Source organism: Stegodyphus dumicola, chromosome 7, assembly GCF_044657685.1.
Source record: "Stegodyphus dumicola isolate Sdum_Otavi_A_Nest chromosome 7, ASM4465768v1".
In the NCBI taxonomy this organism is placed as follows: domain Eukaryota; kingdom Metazoa; phylum Arthropoda; class Arachnida; order Araneae; family Eresidae; genus Stegodyphus; species Stegodyphus dumicola.
The window spans coordinates 109,101,731-109,120,588 of NC_140774.1; the positions used below are offsets into that span (position 1 = coordinate 109,101,731).

At 34.4% G+C, this 18,858-nt stretch overlaps 1 protein-coding gene across 1 annotated transcript in view; it reads right to left on the reverse strand.

Moving 5' to 3' along the window:
- The window catches only part of LOC146996309 (uncharacterized), a 58,313-nt gene that overhangs the window by 30,504 nt on the left and 8,951 nt on the right, over positions 1 to 18,858 (reverse strand). Inside the window, exons 2-3 of the mRNA XM_085820708.1 lie at positions 14,344 to 14,384; positions 11,543 to 11,670 (exon numbers count right to left, since the gene is read on the reverse strand). Of these exons, the coding sequence (XP_085676834.1) occupies positions 11,543 to 11,670; positions 14,344 to 14,384 (169 nt within the window). The remainder of the gene's footprint in view (positions 1 to 11,542; positions 11,671 to 14,343; positions 14,385 to 18,858) is intronic.

Sequence of the window (18,858 nt, forward strand, 5' to 3'; positions counted from 1 at the left end):
TACATTTAATCTAATTCATTCTGCAATTGTGAAAACGAATATGTTGAAAAACAAACATTACAAATAATTGCTTCGTTTTTTGTCCTTACACATGCAGATTCTTTGTCGTACAATCGCCTAATTTAGTTTACTCTGCATGCATTTTATGCATTTATTTTATTTATGTACTTTTATTTCTTTATACTTACTATAATAATTAATAAATACAGTCAAAAGTCGTTAATCCGGACTCGTCGGGACTTCGGCGATTCCCGATTATAGATCATCAGTTTAAATCTGGTAAGATGGCATGCAGAAATTACAAAATTAAAAATATGAAACCGTAATTTATGAAATAAAGAACAATTATGATCTAAAGGGTATCAAAATTTACAAAAAAAAAAAAAAAAAAAAAGCTTAATATTTATTTGTTTACTTTATTAAACATTTCCTTCAATGTAAGTTGCTTCGTTTCATGTGATAATACTTTCTCTTTAATTCTATTAAACAGACATAATTTCTTGTTTAGTTACAAAGTTCCGCTGTTCAAGTCCTATAATTGCTGTGTTGAGAATACCGACTAATTTGTCAATCGAAATGTTTTCGTTTTCAATAACCTCTGGGTCACTTTCTTCACTATCGGAAGCGAATTATAATGACGAGGAACTTGATTTAAATCATATCAAAGACAGAATGAAATACTACACTTAACGTCTCTCTGTGGCAAAAGACATTCTACCATACAGACTATGAGAAGCGCAAGCCGATCATGCTTGGACACCCTGCAGATACTGATTTATTGCACACAATATACATGCAATACACGCCGCCAAGTGAGAAGGCATTTGCCATTTATACAGATGGCTCAAAGACGGAAAAAGGCACAGGCTGCGCCTACTGTGTACTCCAAGAAGGAGAAATGGTTAAAACTTGGGAAAGACGACTGGCAGACAAAAATACCGTCTTTCAGGCAGAGCTTCTTGCATTAAAAGCAGCCATCAATTTGGCAAAATATCAATTAGGATTAAAGGTGAGCATATATAGCGACTCTGCCTCAAGTTTGGAGTCCATCCGAGGGCACAAGACAAGGAGTCCTTTGGTGCAAGATATTCAGAAAATTCTTCTAAGTATCCCACCAGATGACAGACCTATCCTGATCTGGGTTCCAGCTCATGTGGGTATTACTGGCAATGAAGCGGCAGACCTGCTTGCGAAATCGGCTGCCAATGACTCCAGTAGACTGGAAAGTGCAGTAAGTGTTCCGCAGTCATATTTAAAAAAAACCACGCTCAATAGCCTTTTTCAAGAATGGCAGAAAAGATGGGAAAGGGAAAGCACAGGGAGGAGAACCTACAAGTTCTTTCCAAAAGTCACGTGCTCAGTTAATACATACAGCGGAGCACAAACTCAATTCTACACTGGCCATGGTCCCTTCCCACATTACCTTAAGAGATTCGGCATACGAGCATCAGATTTGTGTGAATGTGGTGCGGTAGGTGATGCAGATCACTTCCTCTTCAACTGCCCACAAACCAATAAACTGCATTTAAAAATGCCAAGCAGTGAATACTGGCCGCAATGGGCAGAGAATACCCGCGGCAACAAGCAGACGAAAACTAAAATAGAGGAGGTAATCAGGCTTTGCTCAGCAAGATTCTAAGAAATTCTCCCCCTCTCTTGAGAATTGTATCTTCGCAGCATAATTTTAATAGCAATTCAAAATACTACAACAACTGAACATCAACACTAGGAAAATAGCTCACCCCGTAGAATAATAACAGGACTGTAAGAGCAAAACTATTGTAATGTAAGCATATTACTATCCAGTTTATATGTACTTGATAAAAATAATATTGTAAAGCAGTTTAAATGATATTGAAAATCCAGTCAATGTGTAAATGAATTACAAGTTTAATTTTGATTATCTCAATAAAAGTATTGTAAATATGAATTCATATAATGTCTAAAAATGTACACATAGCTGTCATGATTTTATGTATCTGTCATATGTAACTTGTACAAGACAATGATTGTAATCAACATATCTATGCTTATTCACAGGCCTTGTATGCCCATGTAATATTTATATGTATATTCTTACACGGAGGAAATTTTCCCTTCTGCCAGGATGACTACTAACACTGTAAGACTTTTACAACAAAGTTAGGTCAGTGGTTATCTCAGGCGGCACTCAGTATGGAATTATAAACCAAATAAAATAAAAACATCTGCCCTGAAGATAAGGATAGTGTTGACAGATCAACTCCCAATCCGCCGCGTGAAATTGATAAACAGATTTCGGATCTCAAAACATACTTTCGCTTTGTAGATACAAATTACATATTAGTAAATATATATCGGAAATTCTATTTGACATAATCTTTCTAATCTATCATAATCTAATAATGACGTTTCTGCCACCCCCCCCCCTCTGCCGCAGAGCAGCGTGAAATTGATAAACAGATTTCGGATTTCAAAACATACTTTCGCTTTGTAGTAAATATATATCGGAAATTCTATTTGACATAATCGAACGTTCAAGCTTACTTTTATAAAATTGCTCTGACAGTCTGCAAAAAATAATAAGCCGGATCCAATTCGAAGATTAAGGAACAACGCAATCGGCAACATTAACTGAGTTAGATAACTTTAGCTTAGCGTATAACTCCGTTACAATTTAAACGCGCATGCGCACAAACATATTCGCAGCCGTAAGGGTCTTACGCGCTCTCGTAAACGCCTGTGCGCATGCGTGAACGCGACGCATGCGCAGAAAGTTTGTAGCTTTGAGGTCCGGATTATAGATCATTCCGGATTATGGGTGTCCGAATTAACGACTTTTGACTGTATATATATTTTAACATATGCACTGAAAGGAAATTGCAATACATATTCCTATTTATACCCTTTTAAATCGATCCCACCAGTGACCGTCTGGTAAAATCGCTGAACACTGGTAGTTCGGTCCGAAAAAGCATAAAAAATTAAGGCATACAAAAACTGTTTTCAATAAATAACTAAATGTATTATAAATATATTAATATATGCAGTGAAAGAAAATTGTAGTACATATTCCTATTTATGCCCTTTTTAAGTCGATCCCACTAGTGGCCGAGCGGTAAATCCGGATTATGGGTGTCCGAATTAACGACTTTTGACTGTAATAGGTAATATATTTTTACAGTACATTTAAAATAATAAATGCAGATGTTTTCTAAAACGTGGGACATTTTTAAAAATTGGTGGGACACTCCTCCAAAAAGCGCGTCTTGCCAAAATCGGGACGTGTGGTCACTTTACTCTAGTTACCGTTGTTTTGTCATAATGCAAGACACATACATACATTTATGCAGATTCTTCTTTTATTTAATTTCTTTAAATATAACATAGAGTGATAATATTTGGTGACAACAATTCGAAAAGTGATACAGACATTTAAAGTATTCGATGCAAAATAGCAAAATCAAATTAATAGCCCTTCTGGGCTAAAAAGCAAAAATCTGAAAACTTTCAGAATTTACGAGGGTTGGAACTTTAATAGTGGCAACACAGCTGAAAAAAGGCTACACAAAGAATATCGCGTATAACCACACGTCAACTACATACCTACCTTACCTCTCAGCAAAAAGACTCGTCCTGCCTACGTCACGTGCATGCAAAGTGACGCGAAGAACGAATCCTTGTATTAGCTCGCGGTCTAAAGTAAGTGTTGTCAGGATGTTTTCAAAACAAGAACAACGATGTTGGATAAAAATTGAATGTGCCAGAGGTCGTACAGCACGACAGTGTCATCAAGGGCTTCAAGAGGCTTGCGGGGAATCTGCATTGCCTTACAGAACCGTAGCAAGATGGGTGAAAGCATTCAATGAAGGACGCCAAAACGTGGCAGACATGCTGTGGCCAGGTCGTCCGAGTGTCAGAGATGCAGACGTGCAAGCTGTTGCCGCACTAATGGACAGTGATCACCACCAAACGATTCGTCAGCTGGCCGGACAAACAGGATTAGTGCCTACGACTGTGCTGCACATTCTGAAGGAATGCCTGTCCATGAGAAAAACTGCTTCACGATGGGTTCCACATCAATTGACTGAATACAATACCATGCTGCCCGAACCCACCTGGAGCACTATGAGCCCGAAGGAGATGCTTTTTTATGCCGTATCATTATGCTGGATGAGACTTGGGCCCGATCATACCAGCCAGAACTGAAACGCCAAACGAATGGCGTCATCACGGGTCACCACGATGTTCGAAATTTTGTCAGAACCCCAGGAATGTGAAAGTTATGGTGATTCTCGTGTACGACTGTGATGGTGTCATCCTAACGCATACCATTTCCCCACAGCAGACCATTACTGATCATTTTTGGAGCACAATCTCTGACCAGCTTTGAGAAAAAAACAGCGACACTTTCTGCAGAACGCTCCTCTCATTTTGCATGACAATGCTATGCCACATGCAGCGCAAGCTGTGAATGATTTGTTCAAGCGATGGGGCTGGGAAGTGCTTTACCATCCACCATACTCCCCAGATCTAAGCCCTTGGGACTATGACTTAATTCCTAAGATGAAGGAACCACTTCGTGGCACTCGCTTCCAAACTGTTGCTGAGATTCTTGCGGCAGTAGACCGGTCCATTCAAACTATCAACAAAACAGGCACTGCTACAGGTATTCTGCGACTTCCACATCGTTGGAAACGGGTTGTACACAATGCTGGTGGCTATGTTAAAGGACTGTAAAACATGGTGACATGAATCACTTTTGTATTCCTTGTAAATAAATAGTTGCCACTATTAAAGTTCCAACCCTCATATTACGCCCAAAGGGACATTTTTTAATGTTTTGTGTGTTACCTTATGTTAATATGTTGTGTTTGAGCATGATATTAAATATCATGTTCAAACACAACATCTTCGCACTTAAACCACAAAATTAAATTCATCAGCAACATCACAAAATATTTAAAAGAGCAAATCTTTAGAATTTCCGATACACAGTCCCGCAAACTGGAGATAAAAATGTTTTTTTTTCGCATACAGTGTTGCCATTGCTTGCTTTGAAATTGGTAAGTTTGTTGATAAAAAATTCTTTAATGTTTGACAAAACATGAAATAGATAATAAAACAAATTCCAAATTTGGGCTTCCAGATACCCATATTCGAATTGAGAACTACATTACTCAAAATTTGATGTCTCTAGGTAGCGTTTTTTTCACAGTGTGAGAAATATACATACATTCATGCAAATTCTTAATTACTTGTGAAACGACGCAAAACGTTCCAAAACGAAATTAATACAGTCAAAAGTCGTTAATTCGGACACCCATAATCTGGAATGATCTATAATCCAGACCTCAAAGCTAAAATCTTTCTGCGCATGCGGCGCGTTGACGCATGCTCATAAGCGTTTTAGGCGTGCGCGCAAGACATTTACGACTGTGCATATGCGTCTGTGCAAGCGCAGAATACGTTTTCGCGTGCGCGTTTAATGTATAACGGACAGTATAAGCTAAAATTATCTAATTATCTATTTCAGTTAATGTTGATGATTGCGTTGTTCCTTAATCTTCGAATTAGGTCTGGCTTATTATTTTTTGCAGACTGTGAGCAATTTTATAAAAGTAAGCTTGAACTTTCGATTATGTCAAATAGAATTTCCGATGCTGGAGCTCCCAAAGGATCTAGAAAACGAAAGTATGTTTCGATGTCCATCAAACAAAAAATGGATAAAGGTATATCCTTTGTTTATCTAACCGTTCCGAAATCTGTTTACCAATTTCACGCTGCTCTGCGTGGGGGGGGGGACGTCGCGGTGCGCAATGAACTGGAAGTTGATCTGTCAGCACTATCCTTATCTTCAGGGCAGATGTTTTTATTTTATTCGGCTGATAATTCCTTACTAAATGTAGTATTTAATCTCGATGTACTCCGTCTTTGTTATGATTTAAATCAAATTCCTCGTCATTATAAGTATCATGAATACAAATCAAATAGTTTTCTGGTTGCAATTTTCTAATTTCGGCTATGCGTAAGGTATGCTTTACGCATGCGCGCGTTGAAAAAAATGTTTAATAAAGTAAACAAATAAATATTAAGCTTCTTTTTTTGTAAATTTTGATACCCTTTAGATCATAATTGCTCATTATTTTATAAATTACGGTTTCATATTTTTAATTTTATAATTTTTGCATGCCATCTTACCAGATTTAAACTGATGATCTATAATCCGGAAAAATCGATAATTCGGAATTGCCGAAGTCCCGACGAGTCCGGATTAAAGACTTTTGACTATATAGCTCTTCTGGGCAAATTACTTCTTTGGACTAAAGAGAAACACTGAATTTCAAAAGTGCAAATGCACATGCACATCAATTAACACAAATACTTTTGGGCAACATTGTGAACTACCACATAAATATTTTTAGCTACATGGTGAATTACCTCATCAATACTTTTTCATGGATTTTTGGTGCAGATGCAGATACCCAAAAAGCACAGCAAATTTTCACTAGCTGAAGAAATGTTAACAATGCATATATGTGCACATAGTGACCATTAAACTTCCGTAATTTTGGGAAGAAACACCACAGCGTTTACATGTTTAAAACTTAAATTTACAGCGGGTACAGCATTTCTACCCATGTGGTGTTTATGTGCACTAAAAATAAAATATTTCCTATGATGGTCATTGTACATAGTTTGGATGGCCTTGTCATTGTACATAGACTGGTGCTGTTCCACACAAAAGACCACTCACTTGCTTTTTGCGAACGTTATTTTGTTTACATTCTTTCCCTTGAACGGACCTACATGCCTTATTCACCCTAAACGGGATCTCAGAACAATAACATTCTTTCCCCTTTCAAATCAACATTCTCATCAGTTTGAATAGTCTCTCTCCTCTGCCATTCGATGAATCTTCGAGGACCCATCCTCTCCCCACCCCTGCCTTTTCTGCAATTTTTTTTCAAAGGCGGACACAACTCCACCTGTCTCGCAATAACGAACTCTGATGTATTTCCCCTTCAGCACGAATGGTTTTTTCTTGGCATTCTGCCAGATACAGATCTCATCAGTTTGGGTACAAGTGCTTGTTGGATAGCTTTTAAGTAAGAAGGGAGCGGAAAATTTTTGAAAATGGCACCTAAACGGCACAGAAGCTATACTGCTGGTTTTAAGCTTAATGTAGTTTCAAGTGCTGAACAAATTGGAAATAGAGCAGCAGCTCGAGAGTTTGGAGATGTATTCGACATTGGAGTACTGAAAAAGAACTTCTTAAAAATATTCCACAACAGAAACAAGCCAAAAGGAGTGGTACTGTAAGTTGGACGAATCCAGAGGATGACCTTGCAAACTGGATAAAGGAGCAACGAGGAAAGGGAATGGCAATTTCAACTGTAAAAATTCCCTTACAAGCAAAATTTATAGCAAAACAAATGAACATAAATGATTTCAAAGGAGGGCCTTGCTGGTGTAGCAGATTTATGAAAAGAAAAAAATATTTCTGTGCGCACTAGAACAACAGTCGGGCAACAATTACGAATGGACTGGCAGGATAAAAAGGCATATTTTCTAAAATATGTGACAGATATTATTGACAAAAAAAACTTCGGTCACAGATAATAAATATGGATGAAACGCCGTTAGCTTTCGACTCTCCTGCAAACTGTTGATGAAACTGGTGCAAAAACTGTATGTGACGGGGCATGAAAGAATGTCATTTACATGTGTGTTAGCCTTGTGCCACAAACGGTGACAAGCTAAAGCCGATAATCATTTTTAAACGAAAGACTATTCCAAAGGAAGATTTTCCTAATGACGTAATTATTTGTGCAAACGAGAACGGCTGGATGTGCGAAACAATTATGAATGAGTGGCTACAAAACATTTGGCAGTGTCGTAAGGGATCTTTCTTCCAACCAGAAGGCTTTATTGATAATGGATTCCATTCGTGCTCATTTACTCGAGTCTGTGAAAACCAGATGTCAAAAATTGTCTACGACTGTAGCAATCATTCCTGGTGGTTTGACAAAAATCTTACAAACATTAGATTTGTCAGGTAATAATACCTTCAAAGCTGAAGTCCGAAAGTGGCGGGAGCGTTGGATGAGTGAAGGATTGCATACGTATACCAAAAGCGGTAAAATGCATAGAGCATCTTATGAAAAAGTTGCAAAGTGGGTAGGAAGTGCGTGGAAATTGGTAAAAACATCATCAATAATAGCAGGGTTCAAAGAAGCTGAAATTATATCCTTAGATAAAGAGACTGTAAACCAAGAGGATGAATGTGACGATCTGGAAGACTTGGACTTAGATCAGGATTTACTAAATCTTTTTAATTCAGATAGTGAAGAATCAGATTTTGATGGCTTCATATGATGCATAGTTTGCTGTAATTCCTTTTGTAAGTAAAATTTAAAATTTCTTTTTGTCATCCAAATTTAATAGTTCGTTGTTGCAATATTTTTTATAATATAATCTGAGTATTACAAATATGGACTTCTTTTGCGGGTAAATATGAGTATAAACATGAACGTAAATATATTTTCAACATTTCTTACCTTTAATTATTTTTGAGTTATGGTTTCATTTCATGCATTTTTCTTAACTGATATGTCATATCAGGACTTAGGTTGAAATTTTGCCTCTATATGGCCCACGATGATGTCACGCGCAATTTAATCTATTGCGGCGTTTATGTTGATGCAGCGTTTCTGTGTAATTTTAATTTTTTTCTAGAGCGCGGCCTTTCTTCCGGAAATTACAGTATTATATTTTAAAACAGAAAATTTTCACCAGCTGAAGGAACATTAACTTTGTGCAGACGTACTACTCATTACCATTCATTCCTCATAAAGGCGGGAATATGCCAAATTTGTTTCTCACCATGGGCACTACAAAAAATAAAGCCTTTAATAAAAAATAAAGGCCTTACTGTAATTAGGCCTTTAATTATACAAAAAATAAATTAACACTTCAATACCATGATATGCGAATTTTCTGTACATTAGGCTTAGCAGTAAATTTCTTACACTAGGCTTACAGCTTCAGTTTTAAAATGTGACAGATTTACAATTTTCACAAAAATGAATCAAATACAAAATCTCAGCACCAGGTGCTGATCATCTGAAAATAATTGTGGTCTATTAAGCACAGATGTGAATTATTATGTATAATAAAGTTAAGCTGTATGCGAGATTAGGTGCTAATATGAATCACAGAAAAGGTTGGATTTTTCCAGTATGGCAACGTCATAACCTTCGCCATTGCTGCTCGAAATAAAGGTAAATCCTTCTTATTTTCCCAAGAAGGGAGGGGATAGGCCAAAAAGTTAAATTAACCAAAAAAAAAAAAAGTTTTTGACAGTTTTTTAAATATAGTTTTAATAAGTTGGCTAGAATTTTAGCCATTAAATATTTAGTAAATGAAAGAAATATGTAGAAAGCATATTGCTAATGCAAAATGAGATGACTTTTTTTTTTTTTTTAAATCAAGTATGTAACGAGGCAAGGTAATATGCAGATAAAATTTGTCACCATATTATACTAAAAACTCACTAGCTCCATGCTTACCCAGTGGATTACAAGTGTCCTCTCTATGACTCGACACCACCAGTCCTCCCCCCCCCCCACACCCAACAGGCTTTTCCAATTCTTCCTTGCTTGATTATCGAGCCTTCTTTCAGTGGTGAAAAAGACAAAGTTCTAAAAGTATGTTAATAACTTTGTTCTAATAAAGAACAATTTTAACGGTACCTTTATGTGTTGTTTGATAGCTTTTAAAGAAATGAACTCTATGCCATTAAGAGAATTTTGAATAATAACTACTATATGCAAATTTTAAATGACTAGAATTTTGAATAAATAAGTGAAAATTTGATAGGCATAGTCAAATGAATATGGAAGATAAATCAAACATCCTAGCCATACTCAAAAAGTCTCTAACAAACATCCATCAAAACATAATACTGAATACTGTAATGATGAAAGAGAACACAATAATTAATCTACTGTGTATGCTGTGCTCAATTTCTGCCTTTAGACCTGCTTTATCTTTTAGATCTTCAGCATTTTTTTGAATTAATGGTCTGATTATGTTGCCCGATTATAAAATTTGTGGCAAAATCAATGCATGTATAGAGTAACAAACTTTTATACATAAAAATAGAACGCTCAATTTAAATATAAAAAAATTTTCAACTTTTGATAGCATTTACTACTCGGAAGAAATTTGCCAATGATGACTGTAGCACACACATAAATTATTTTAATCCGTTAAATAACTAAATGGTATTTTTTTGATTATCCATACCACAATGGGAAGTTGCCTATTCAATTGCGACTTTGCAGACTGATGGAAATCAGTTGTTTGGCTATCTTTACAGATCATACGTACTGTCATATTCACAAATAATAATAAAAAGAAGTGTTAGTAAAAACGAGAAACTTTATGAGAAAAATAAAAATTTGTAAGGCCTATATGTACATTTTTACAGGTTCTAGATATGTACTATTAACACGTTGACTGCCCAACACAAGATAATTTGTATTAGTGTTCTTCTTCAGGACGCCCAATACAAGTTATCTCATAGTTTCCTGACTTGCTACTTTTGCGCCGTTACGAGTTACTTACTCGCTTAGCGCTTGTTTTAGCTGTACTGAGGCAACAAGTGAAGAATGTCTGCATGAATCAACTCGTAGTGGGCTTCTGCGAAGAGGTTTGTCTAACAAAAGCTGACTACAATATAATTCGTTAGACCTTTTTTTCTACCAAAAAAAAAAAAAAAAAAGTAAACTTTTTAATGATTGTTATGGATCATAATTAGTATTTTTTTAATAATATAATATGATTAAATCAATTTGGCTTCTCGGACCGGAATCTGAAAAGTGCTGTGGCAGTCAACATGTTAAATATACATGTGTAAATTCACATGGGCTTCAAGTACATATGTGGATTGGCTACATATGAAAAAAATGCCAAAAACGGGACCAATTATATCAAATGTTAAAACATGGTTTAAACTAAATGTGATAATGAGAAAACATCTTTTTATGTTAACTAACTCCCTAATGGCTTCTCCACCTCCAACAAAATCACAGGTTCTGTTTACTAATAAGTATTTTGCTACAAAGGAAAGAATATTGCACAGAAAAAGGCTCCAGAAAAATAATGCAAAAATAAATAAAAGCTTGAATAAACTAATTTCTTTTTTAAGTCTGCTTTCAAACCATTTTAAGACAGTATAACCAATATGACATTCTTTTAAGCATGTTATAAAAGTATGATTTATACACATGAAAGAATTAATGTAAGAAAGAAACTGAATTATGCTGTTGAATACCATATTTGGTTATATTCTCTCTGCTTAACAATAAAAAAAATTATGTATTGAAGCTTACAGAAGAAAAAAGTTTAAAGAAAACTATCAAAATCTGGAAATTTTTACTTAATGATAGAAAGTTTCTCACTTTTTCACATGCAAGAGTTCATGAATATATTGATTTAATTCTTGTACAATTTCAAGTGTAAAATTTATAAACTATAACTTAAGCATTCTACTCACCTTTTCCATTGCGATATAAAAGAAAAGGAGTCTGGTCTTGAAAATCTAAATTTTCTGTAATAGGTTCTACTAAATTTGTTGTACTTAACCTATTCATAACCATGAAACCATGCTGGGGCTTTTGAGATCTATTAGAATATATGATTTTAAATTAGCATATCAGAAAAGATACATTACACTTACATTTACACATATTAAAACTTAAAATAAGGTATCCATTGCATATAACTCAAATGCTAATGAATAAAATTAGGTAATAAATGCTAATTTATAGCAAGCTACTATATTAAAGACTTATTGCAAAAGAGAAGCTTATACGAGGGCCATCCAGGAAGTAGATTACGTTTCCGTCTGTGTCCGCTAGGGGCGGGGCTAGCGCGGCCATCTTGGGGTCAGAGCGTTGCACAGCTCAGTCTGCATCTAGCCGTGCTAGTGAGAGGTTCGTGCTGTGCTCCGTTCAGATACTGTGACGGTTTGAAATGTCTGAGTTAATTGAAAATCCCGCGAGGTGCGCTCAGTAATAAGGTTTCTGACTGCAAAAAACTGTAAACCGATAGAAATCTATCGGCAGCTTCGTGAAGTGTATGGGGACAACATTATCACTGAAGGTGGAGTGCGTCAGTGGGTCATAAGATTTCAAAATGGCCGAACCAATGTTCACGACGAAGATCGAAGTGGGAGACCCAGCATAGTGACCGCCGAACTTCTCGAAAAAGTCGATGCTAAAGTCCGTGAAAATCGAAATTTCACAATAACGGAACTTTCTTTGAGTTTTCCACAAATTTCGCGAAGTTTGTTGCACGAAATCATCAGCGAAAAGCTTGGTTACCACAAGTTTTATGCAAGATGGATTCCAAAAATCTTGACAGAGGACCACAAAAATCAGCGAATGGCTGCAGCGTTGAACTTTTTGGACGCTTACCATAAGGATGGTGACTCTTTACTCGATCGCATCGTTACTGGTGACGAAACATGGGTGAAACATGTGAACTGTGAAACGAAATTGCAATCAATGCAGTGGGGGCACACAAGTTCTCCCCAAAAACCCAAGAAATGCATGCAAACAATGTCGGCAAGGAAGATGATGGCAACTGTTTTTTGGGACAGAAAAGGTGTAATTTTGGTGGACTTCCTGGAAAGAGGCACTACAATAAACTCTCAAAGGTATTGCCAAACTCTCCAAAAACTCAGAAGAGCAATTCAAAACAAGCGCAGAGGAATGTTGAGCTCTAAGATCTTGTTGATTCACGACAACGCCCGGCCCCACACGGCAAATGTCACTCGTAAAGTTCTTGAATCTTTTAAGTGGGAGTTGTTTCCTCATCCGCCGTACAGTCCCGACCTGGCACCGAGCGACTTCCACCTATTCCCAGCAATGAAGAAGTGGCTGGCTATACAGCGTTTTGATGACGACGCACAGCTGCAAGAAGAGGTAACGAAGTGGTTGAAGGCGCAGGCGGCCGAATTTTTCGACGAAGGAATTTCCAAGCTCGTACATCGCTACGATAAATGCCTTAATTTGTATGGTGACTATGTAGAAAAGTAGTATTTGAGTGTGGCTTTCATCTGTATATAATAAAATTTGTTTCCTATACTTTGTTTATTTTTTTATTCCAAAACGTAATCTACTTTCTGGATAGCCCTCGTATTTAGAAATCTGATATCTTTAATGAAAACCTATTTGGTATTTTTTTCAAAATTCATATCAAAATACAAATTAGTTTAATTTTAAAAGTGACATAAAGATCAGCACTTACATATTAACACAACCACTTTAATGCAATTTGGTGATTTTTTACAGATGAAAAGGTAAAAGTTAAACATTGGGTGCAAGTTGGGGAGACGTAAAATGGGGATTTTCTTTTAAAAAAAAAATTTGTAAACTATTGATATATTGTAGCCGGCAGATATTATCAATACATGAAAAAATATACTTAGCAAATTAAAATACAAATTTAAATATTAAAAAAAGGCTTATTTTATGCATTAAAAAAATTAGACATTCATTTCCAAACTTTTTGCAATTTCCCCCCCCCTTGTACAGCAATTTGTTTTTGCTTAAAAGAACATCAGACGATTGCAAAGGCTTGGCCAATGTACAAACCTTAGCAACACTGGCTATCTACCAATGCATCTCTCTGTTGTTCCCATTAAAGATTTTGCCACAAAACTCTGTATTCATGCAGAAATTTTACTGTACTTTCTTCGACTGCTGGCAAATCCCGCAAGTGCATATTTTAAGGCAGGGATTCTCACCCTTTTTGTCCCTAAGACCACAATTTAGAATATCTGTTTTCTGTAAGACCATTTACTTTTTCAAGGTGAATTTATAATATGATAGAAATAATAATAAATACACATAAAAAAAGACATCGATTGCATTTCGCTTTGTGCTGGTATCTGTGTTGGGCACAATTTCTATTTCATTAAAAATGAGAAAACTTTCACTTAGAATTTTATTGAAAACTAAAACATTTTTATTGTGATCACATTGCGGCAGGTATACGTTAAACGATCGGCGGGTGCCATGATGCCTGCTTGAATTTTGAGAACCCCTGCTTTAAGGTTTTATTTAAAGCAAAAAATATCAGGATTTGTTTATAAAAACCATTAGAACTTAAAATACAAAAAATAATGCAAATGAAAATGGTAACAACGCTTGACTGAAAAGAGTCTGAAGAATGGTTACAAAAATGGCTTTCAAAGTTTGGCACATTCTGAAAAGTTGGCGACTTCTACTAAGGTGGCTGTGATAACAAATAAGTACTTAAAAAGTCTAGGAGAAGAAAATGTTAACATACCTCATATACACAAAAAGTGTACCTTCTATCTCAGTTTTTTCCTAAAAAAAATTAGATGTTAATCAATTATCTAAATTTAATATATTTAATACAAACATTTAGTTAAAGATTTTAACTACATACATATATCACTAATTTCAGTGGTACTCTGATCTTTATATCTATGCTACTGTATGTCTTATGCACATTTTTTAAAACCATTAAACATTTTAACACAAAACTTTAGAAAAATACATTTTATTGGCATCCAATACAAATTTTCATTATAAAGAGACCACAACTATTGCTCCAAACTTAAATTTTCAAGTAGTTTATTGTGTTTGATGGCAGATAGTCATAATAGAACTGATATGAATATACAGATGTCACGCAATATATAAGGCTAGTTCAAGTCAAATGACGAACTCAAAAGTAATTCTTAAAATGAACTACACTATTCAGGTTTTAAAACTACTTTTGATTTTTCTCAATTTTTTTAAACAGAATTTATTCTTTCATATTAGTTTTTATATATGTTAATTCATGAAATAATTTGTTCCTCCTCTATATTTGCTTTGATTTAAAAATCTGGAAAATATAAACAAATCTTCAGTTATTATACAAACATCCCCCCCCCCAGCTGAGAAAATGAATCTTAAAATTCAGAAGCTCTAATTATGTATTTCATTTGTACCTTCTTAAGAAACTCAGATGAATTTTTAAAAACTTAATTCTTAAATTTGCTTTCACTAAATGCAGAATACAAATAGATTATCATTACTATTATTCTTATGGGAAGGAGCAGACTCACTGATGAAATTAAATGCAATCAATTTATAACATGTCATAAGTACATATTATTTATTAACTGCTGATGTTATAATTATTATTTTGTATATTACATACAGTTTTTTTTATTAATTATCAATCACATTTTGTAAGTCATAAAATTTATGAAAATAGAGAAGTTGATAAGCAAGAATAAAAAGAACTTTTCTGAGTGACATGCAGTAAACAGATATTGATTCATACTTGATGCTTATAGTTTGATCATTTGTTGTAGGATTACTGCATTTCAATTTAGTATTACAGGGTTCATACACATTTCTGCACACGGAAATTAAGTACTTTTAAGGACCATTAATGGAAAAAATTAAGGACCTATGAGCAAATGGAAACTGAATAAATTTATATGAAAATATTATCTATGCCTGAACTTCACTTTGTAATACCATCCTAAAAATAAAATAGATTTGGAAGTGGGATGCATTATTATTAAACATAACGTAATTAACATAATTATTAATAAGTTTGAGAATTAAATAAACTTTATGAAACTTATCAAGTAGCATTAAATATTTTATGGACATATTTGAAAAAAGATACGTTAGATTTTATTTAGGCTTTACTAACAGTTAGCTTTATGTTCTTTTTTTTTTTTTTTTTTTTAAATGTCTCATTTTGTCACATACTTGATCAGTCTAGAGCAGGGGTGGCCAAAGAGCGGATCACAAGCCTGATACGGCTCTCGCAGGCAATTTGTGTGGCTCACATACTTGTGTGGCTTTTCATACATACATAAAATATATGTATGAAATATGGTAAACTAAAACTATTCAGTGTCCAAAAGGAAGTAATTAATTAGTTTAGACTCTCTTTACAAAGTTATCAGGGATTTCTTTCTATTTAAAACCTCCTCCACTACTTGTATAATGATATAAATATGAACTTGTGGCTTTTAGAAAATCTAGATGCGGCTCTCGAACATTCCTGAATTCAAACGTGCGGCTCTTATTGACATGAAGTTTGGCCAACCCTGATCTAGAGGTCTGGTAAATAATAAGTAGATTTTATGCTAACCAGCATAGGTTAAAATGAGAAGTAAAATCATAATCAGATTGATTCAAAACAAAAGACTGGCAGTTGTCACCGCTCCTGCTTGCCTAGAGAGAAACCTGCTGATCAGAGCAAAGCTGAAAGGCCTTTTGCAAGTTTTGGAAGTCAGCTGGGCTCTGTCTGACGGAGTTAGCCTCGTAGCTTTGTGTAGAGTTCCAGGGTTGTAACTCAGTTAATATACTTTAAGGTTCTAATAATCAACCAAAGCACCAGAGGTAATAAATTGTTTTATTTTAAGTCTCAATAGATGCGAAGAATAGGTTTTACATGAATTTTTACATAGTGTTTAATCTTGTGACCATGGTAAGGGTTAATGAAAAGCAATAACTCGCTTTAATATGCAGAGATAATTTTTAAAGGTAAGTAGTAAGTTATAAGTAATTAAATTAGGTATTAAATAACCTTAATCATTGTGGAGTTACATGAGCACTATTAAATTTTATTTATTTTTTAACAATATTTGTTGAAAAATCCTTATTAAAATCACAAACTAATAAAATTTCACAGTTTAAAATACATGTAATTTATGACATTGATTCTTAAACAGTATTAGGATAATTACACATTAAAAGCCACAAAACATTTATGTTCTGTAGCAACAATATGCAATAAAATATTTATGCATCTTTTTAATTTGAAACATTCAAAGACATTTTGGCTAATTAATATCGATTTCCTTCTCTTTAAGCATCTTTTCTAACAGTTAGAAATTTGTCTCAATACGCAAGACAATGTTCTGGGTAGTTTCTGCGAGTTTTATCTCCTAACCTATCAACCTCTCCAAAATGTACCTATGAGGGTTTACTTGATCTGGTAATAGTTAAATAATCCACCCCTACTCCGACATATCTAAAGCAAATTATCGCTATGTCTCAGAGTAACTATGAAATCAGACAAAGGTTTAAATAAGCTTCTTATTTTAAAAGAACTTAGAACATAAAGGTATGTTCTTATGCTAACAAAATCAATTACAGCTCGTAGTGATGTAATTAAGCAACAAGAATCAAATTCAAACTAAAAATAGACTAGTGATCAAAGACTATACAATTTAATTTCATTTTAAACTGGCTCAGTAACTCTATTGTAATAACAAATTCAAATGTCAGCAGCGGTAATGTAAAGACGAATAATTACAAATTATCAGAACTGGCAGGAAATAATGCAAAGAGCAAGTGGAGGTCAGAAACACACTCTTGTCATAAAATCCAAAAACCTCAGTTTACAAACTGTCGAAGTGATTTGTATTCTGGTGAGAAAATATAAATGGGAAATTATAGTAAAGGCTGGAATTGTAAACAACTAGGTAATTTACGTGATAATATCTGTAGTTTCTTTCTTCCACGTTTCCTTTTCATTTTAAAATTTTTGGATTTAATTAAAGATTTCTGTTATTCTAAAATCACTAAATGCATTTAGAATGTATAGAGAAAGCTGCTAATTTGAGTTCTTTAGGCATATGAGTATAATCGTACTTCTCCTCGCCTCATAAACTACTTCTTATCTCTAATATTCAGAAGAATTATGAAATGTATATGGTAAGGTCCAGTTATAAAGCTGGTGTGGTAGAATTTTTAGAATTTAGTGACACATCGTTAAGTCTTGCCTTCAAATCTTTCTAAACTTTCCAAGCTGCAATGTCCAAAATCCTAACAGAAAATTTACCTCTACCAATTCGGTAACAGCAAAAAGCCAGAAATATTTTGAAAAAAAAATTCAGAGGGTAAAAAAGTGTAAAATTAATTTTATAGAGGAAAGTGATGCATATTTTGAGAATTCTGAATATTCTCAGACAATTACATGGAAAAACTCTAACCATGAAAAAATTAAAAAGACATTTTTAGTTAATTACATAGATATTTTGCTTTTGCTAAGACCTGTTTTGTAAATTGTGCTTTATAGCATTATACCTTCCTTGTCTTTCATATTCAAAATCAATGTTACAATGTTCTAAAAAAATCGTCGAAAAATTCCCAGACCTTGGAATAAAAAATTATCTATAGAAACTGATCTTAAAATCGCCAAAATGTTGATAAGTCACCAAAAAGAGCCATTTAATAAAAAAATTCACATCTCCAAAAGCGAAAAGTTCTTTAAGAGCTCTTCATTAGAAAAAAATGAAATAATTCAAAATGCTTATGTTTCACTTCTCGATCAGAAACTCTATAACAATATTTATATTAGAAATAGGAACAAATTATAACCCACGGACGCATTCACCCATTCAAAAAATAACAATATTTGTCCTCCAAAATGCTAATTCACACTCAAAATGGCAGTCGTAAAAACAGACAGAAATTTCAGATGATTAAAATTAAGGACCTTCTGCTGATTTTGGTGGAAATTAAGGATTTTTAAGGACCAAAAATAGATTCCAAAAAACTTAAGGACTTTTAAGGGACTCTTAAAGACAGTACGAACCCTGTATTAGTTGTTACAGATATTTTTCTGTAAATTAAAAAAAAAGTGCTGATAAAATTTAAAGAAAAAGAAAATTACATAGGCAGTTCTTTACAGCAAACGAATTTTGTTAAATAATATCTCTAGGATTACACATGGTTTAAAACACAAAAGAGCATACATTATACCAATGATTCTCAACGTGTTTAGTCCCATGCACCCCTTTCACCATTACTAGAAGAT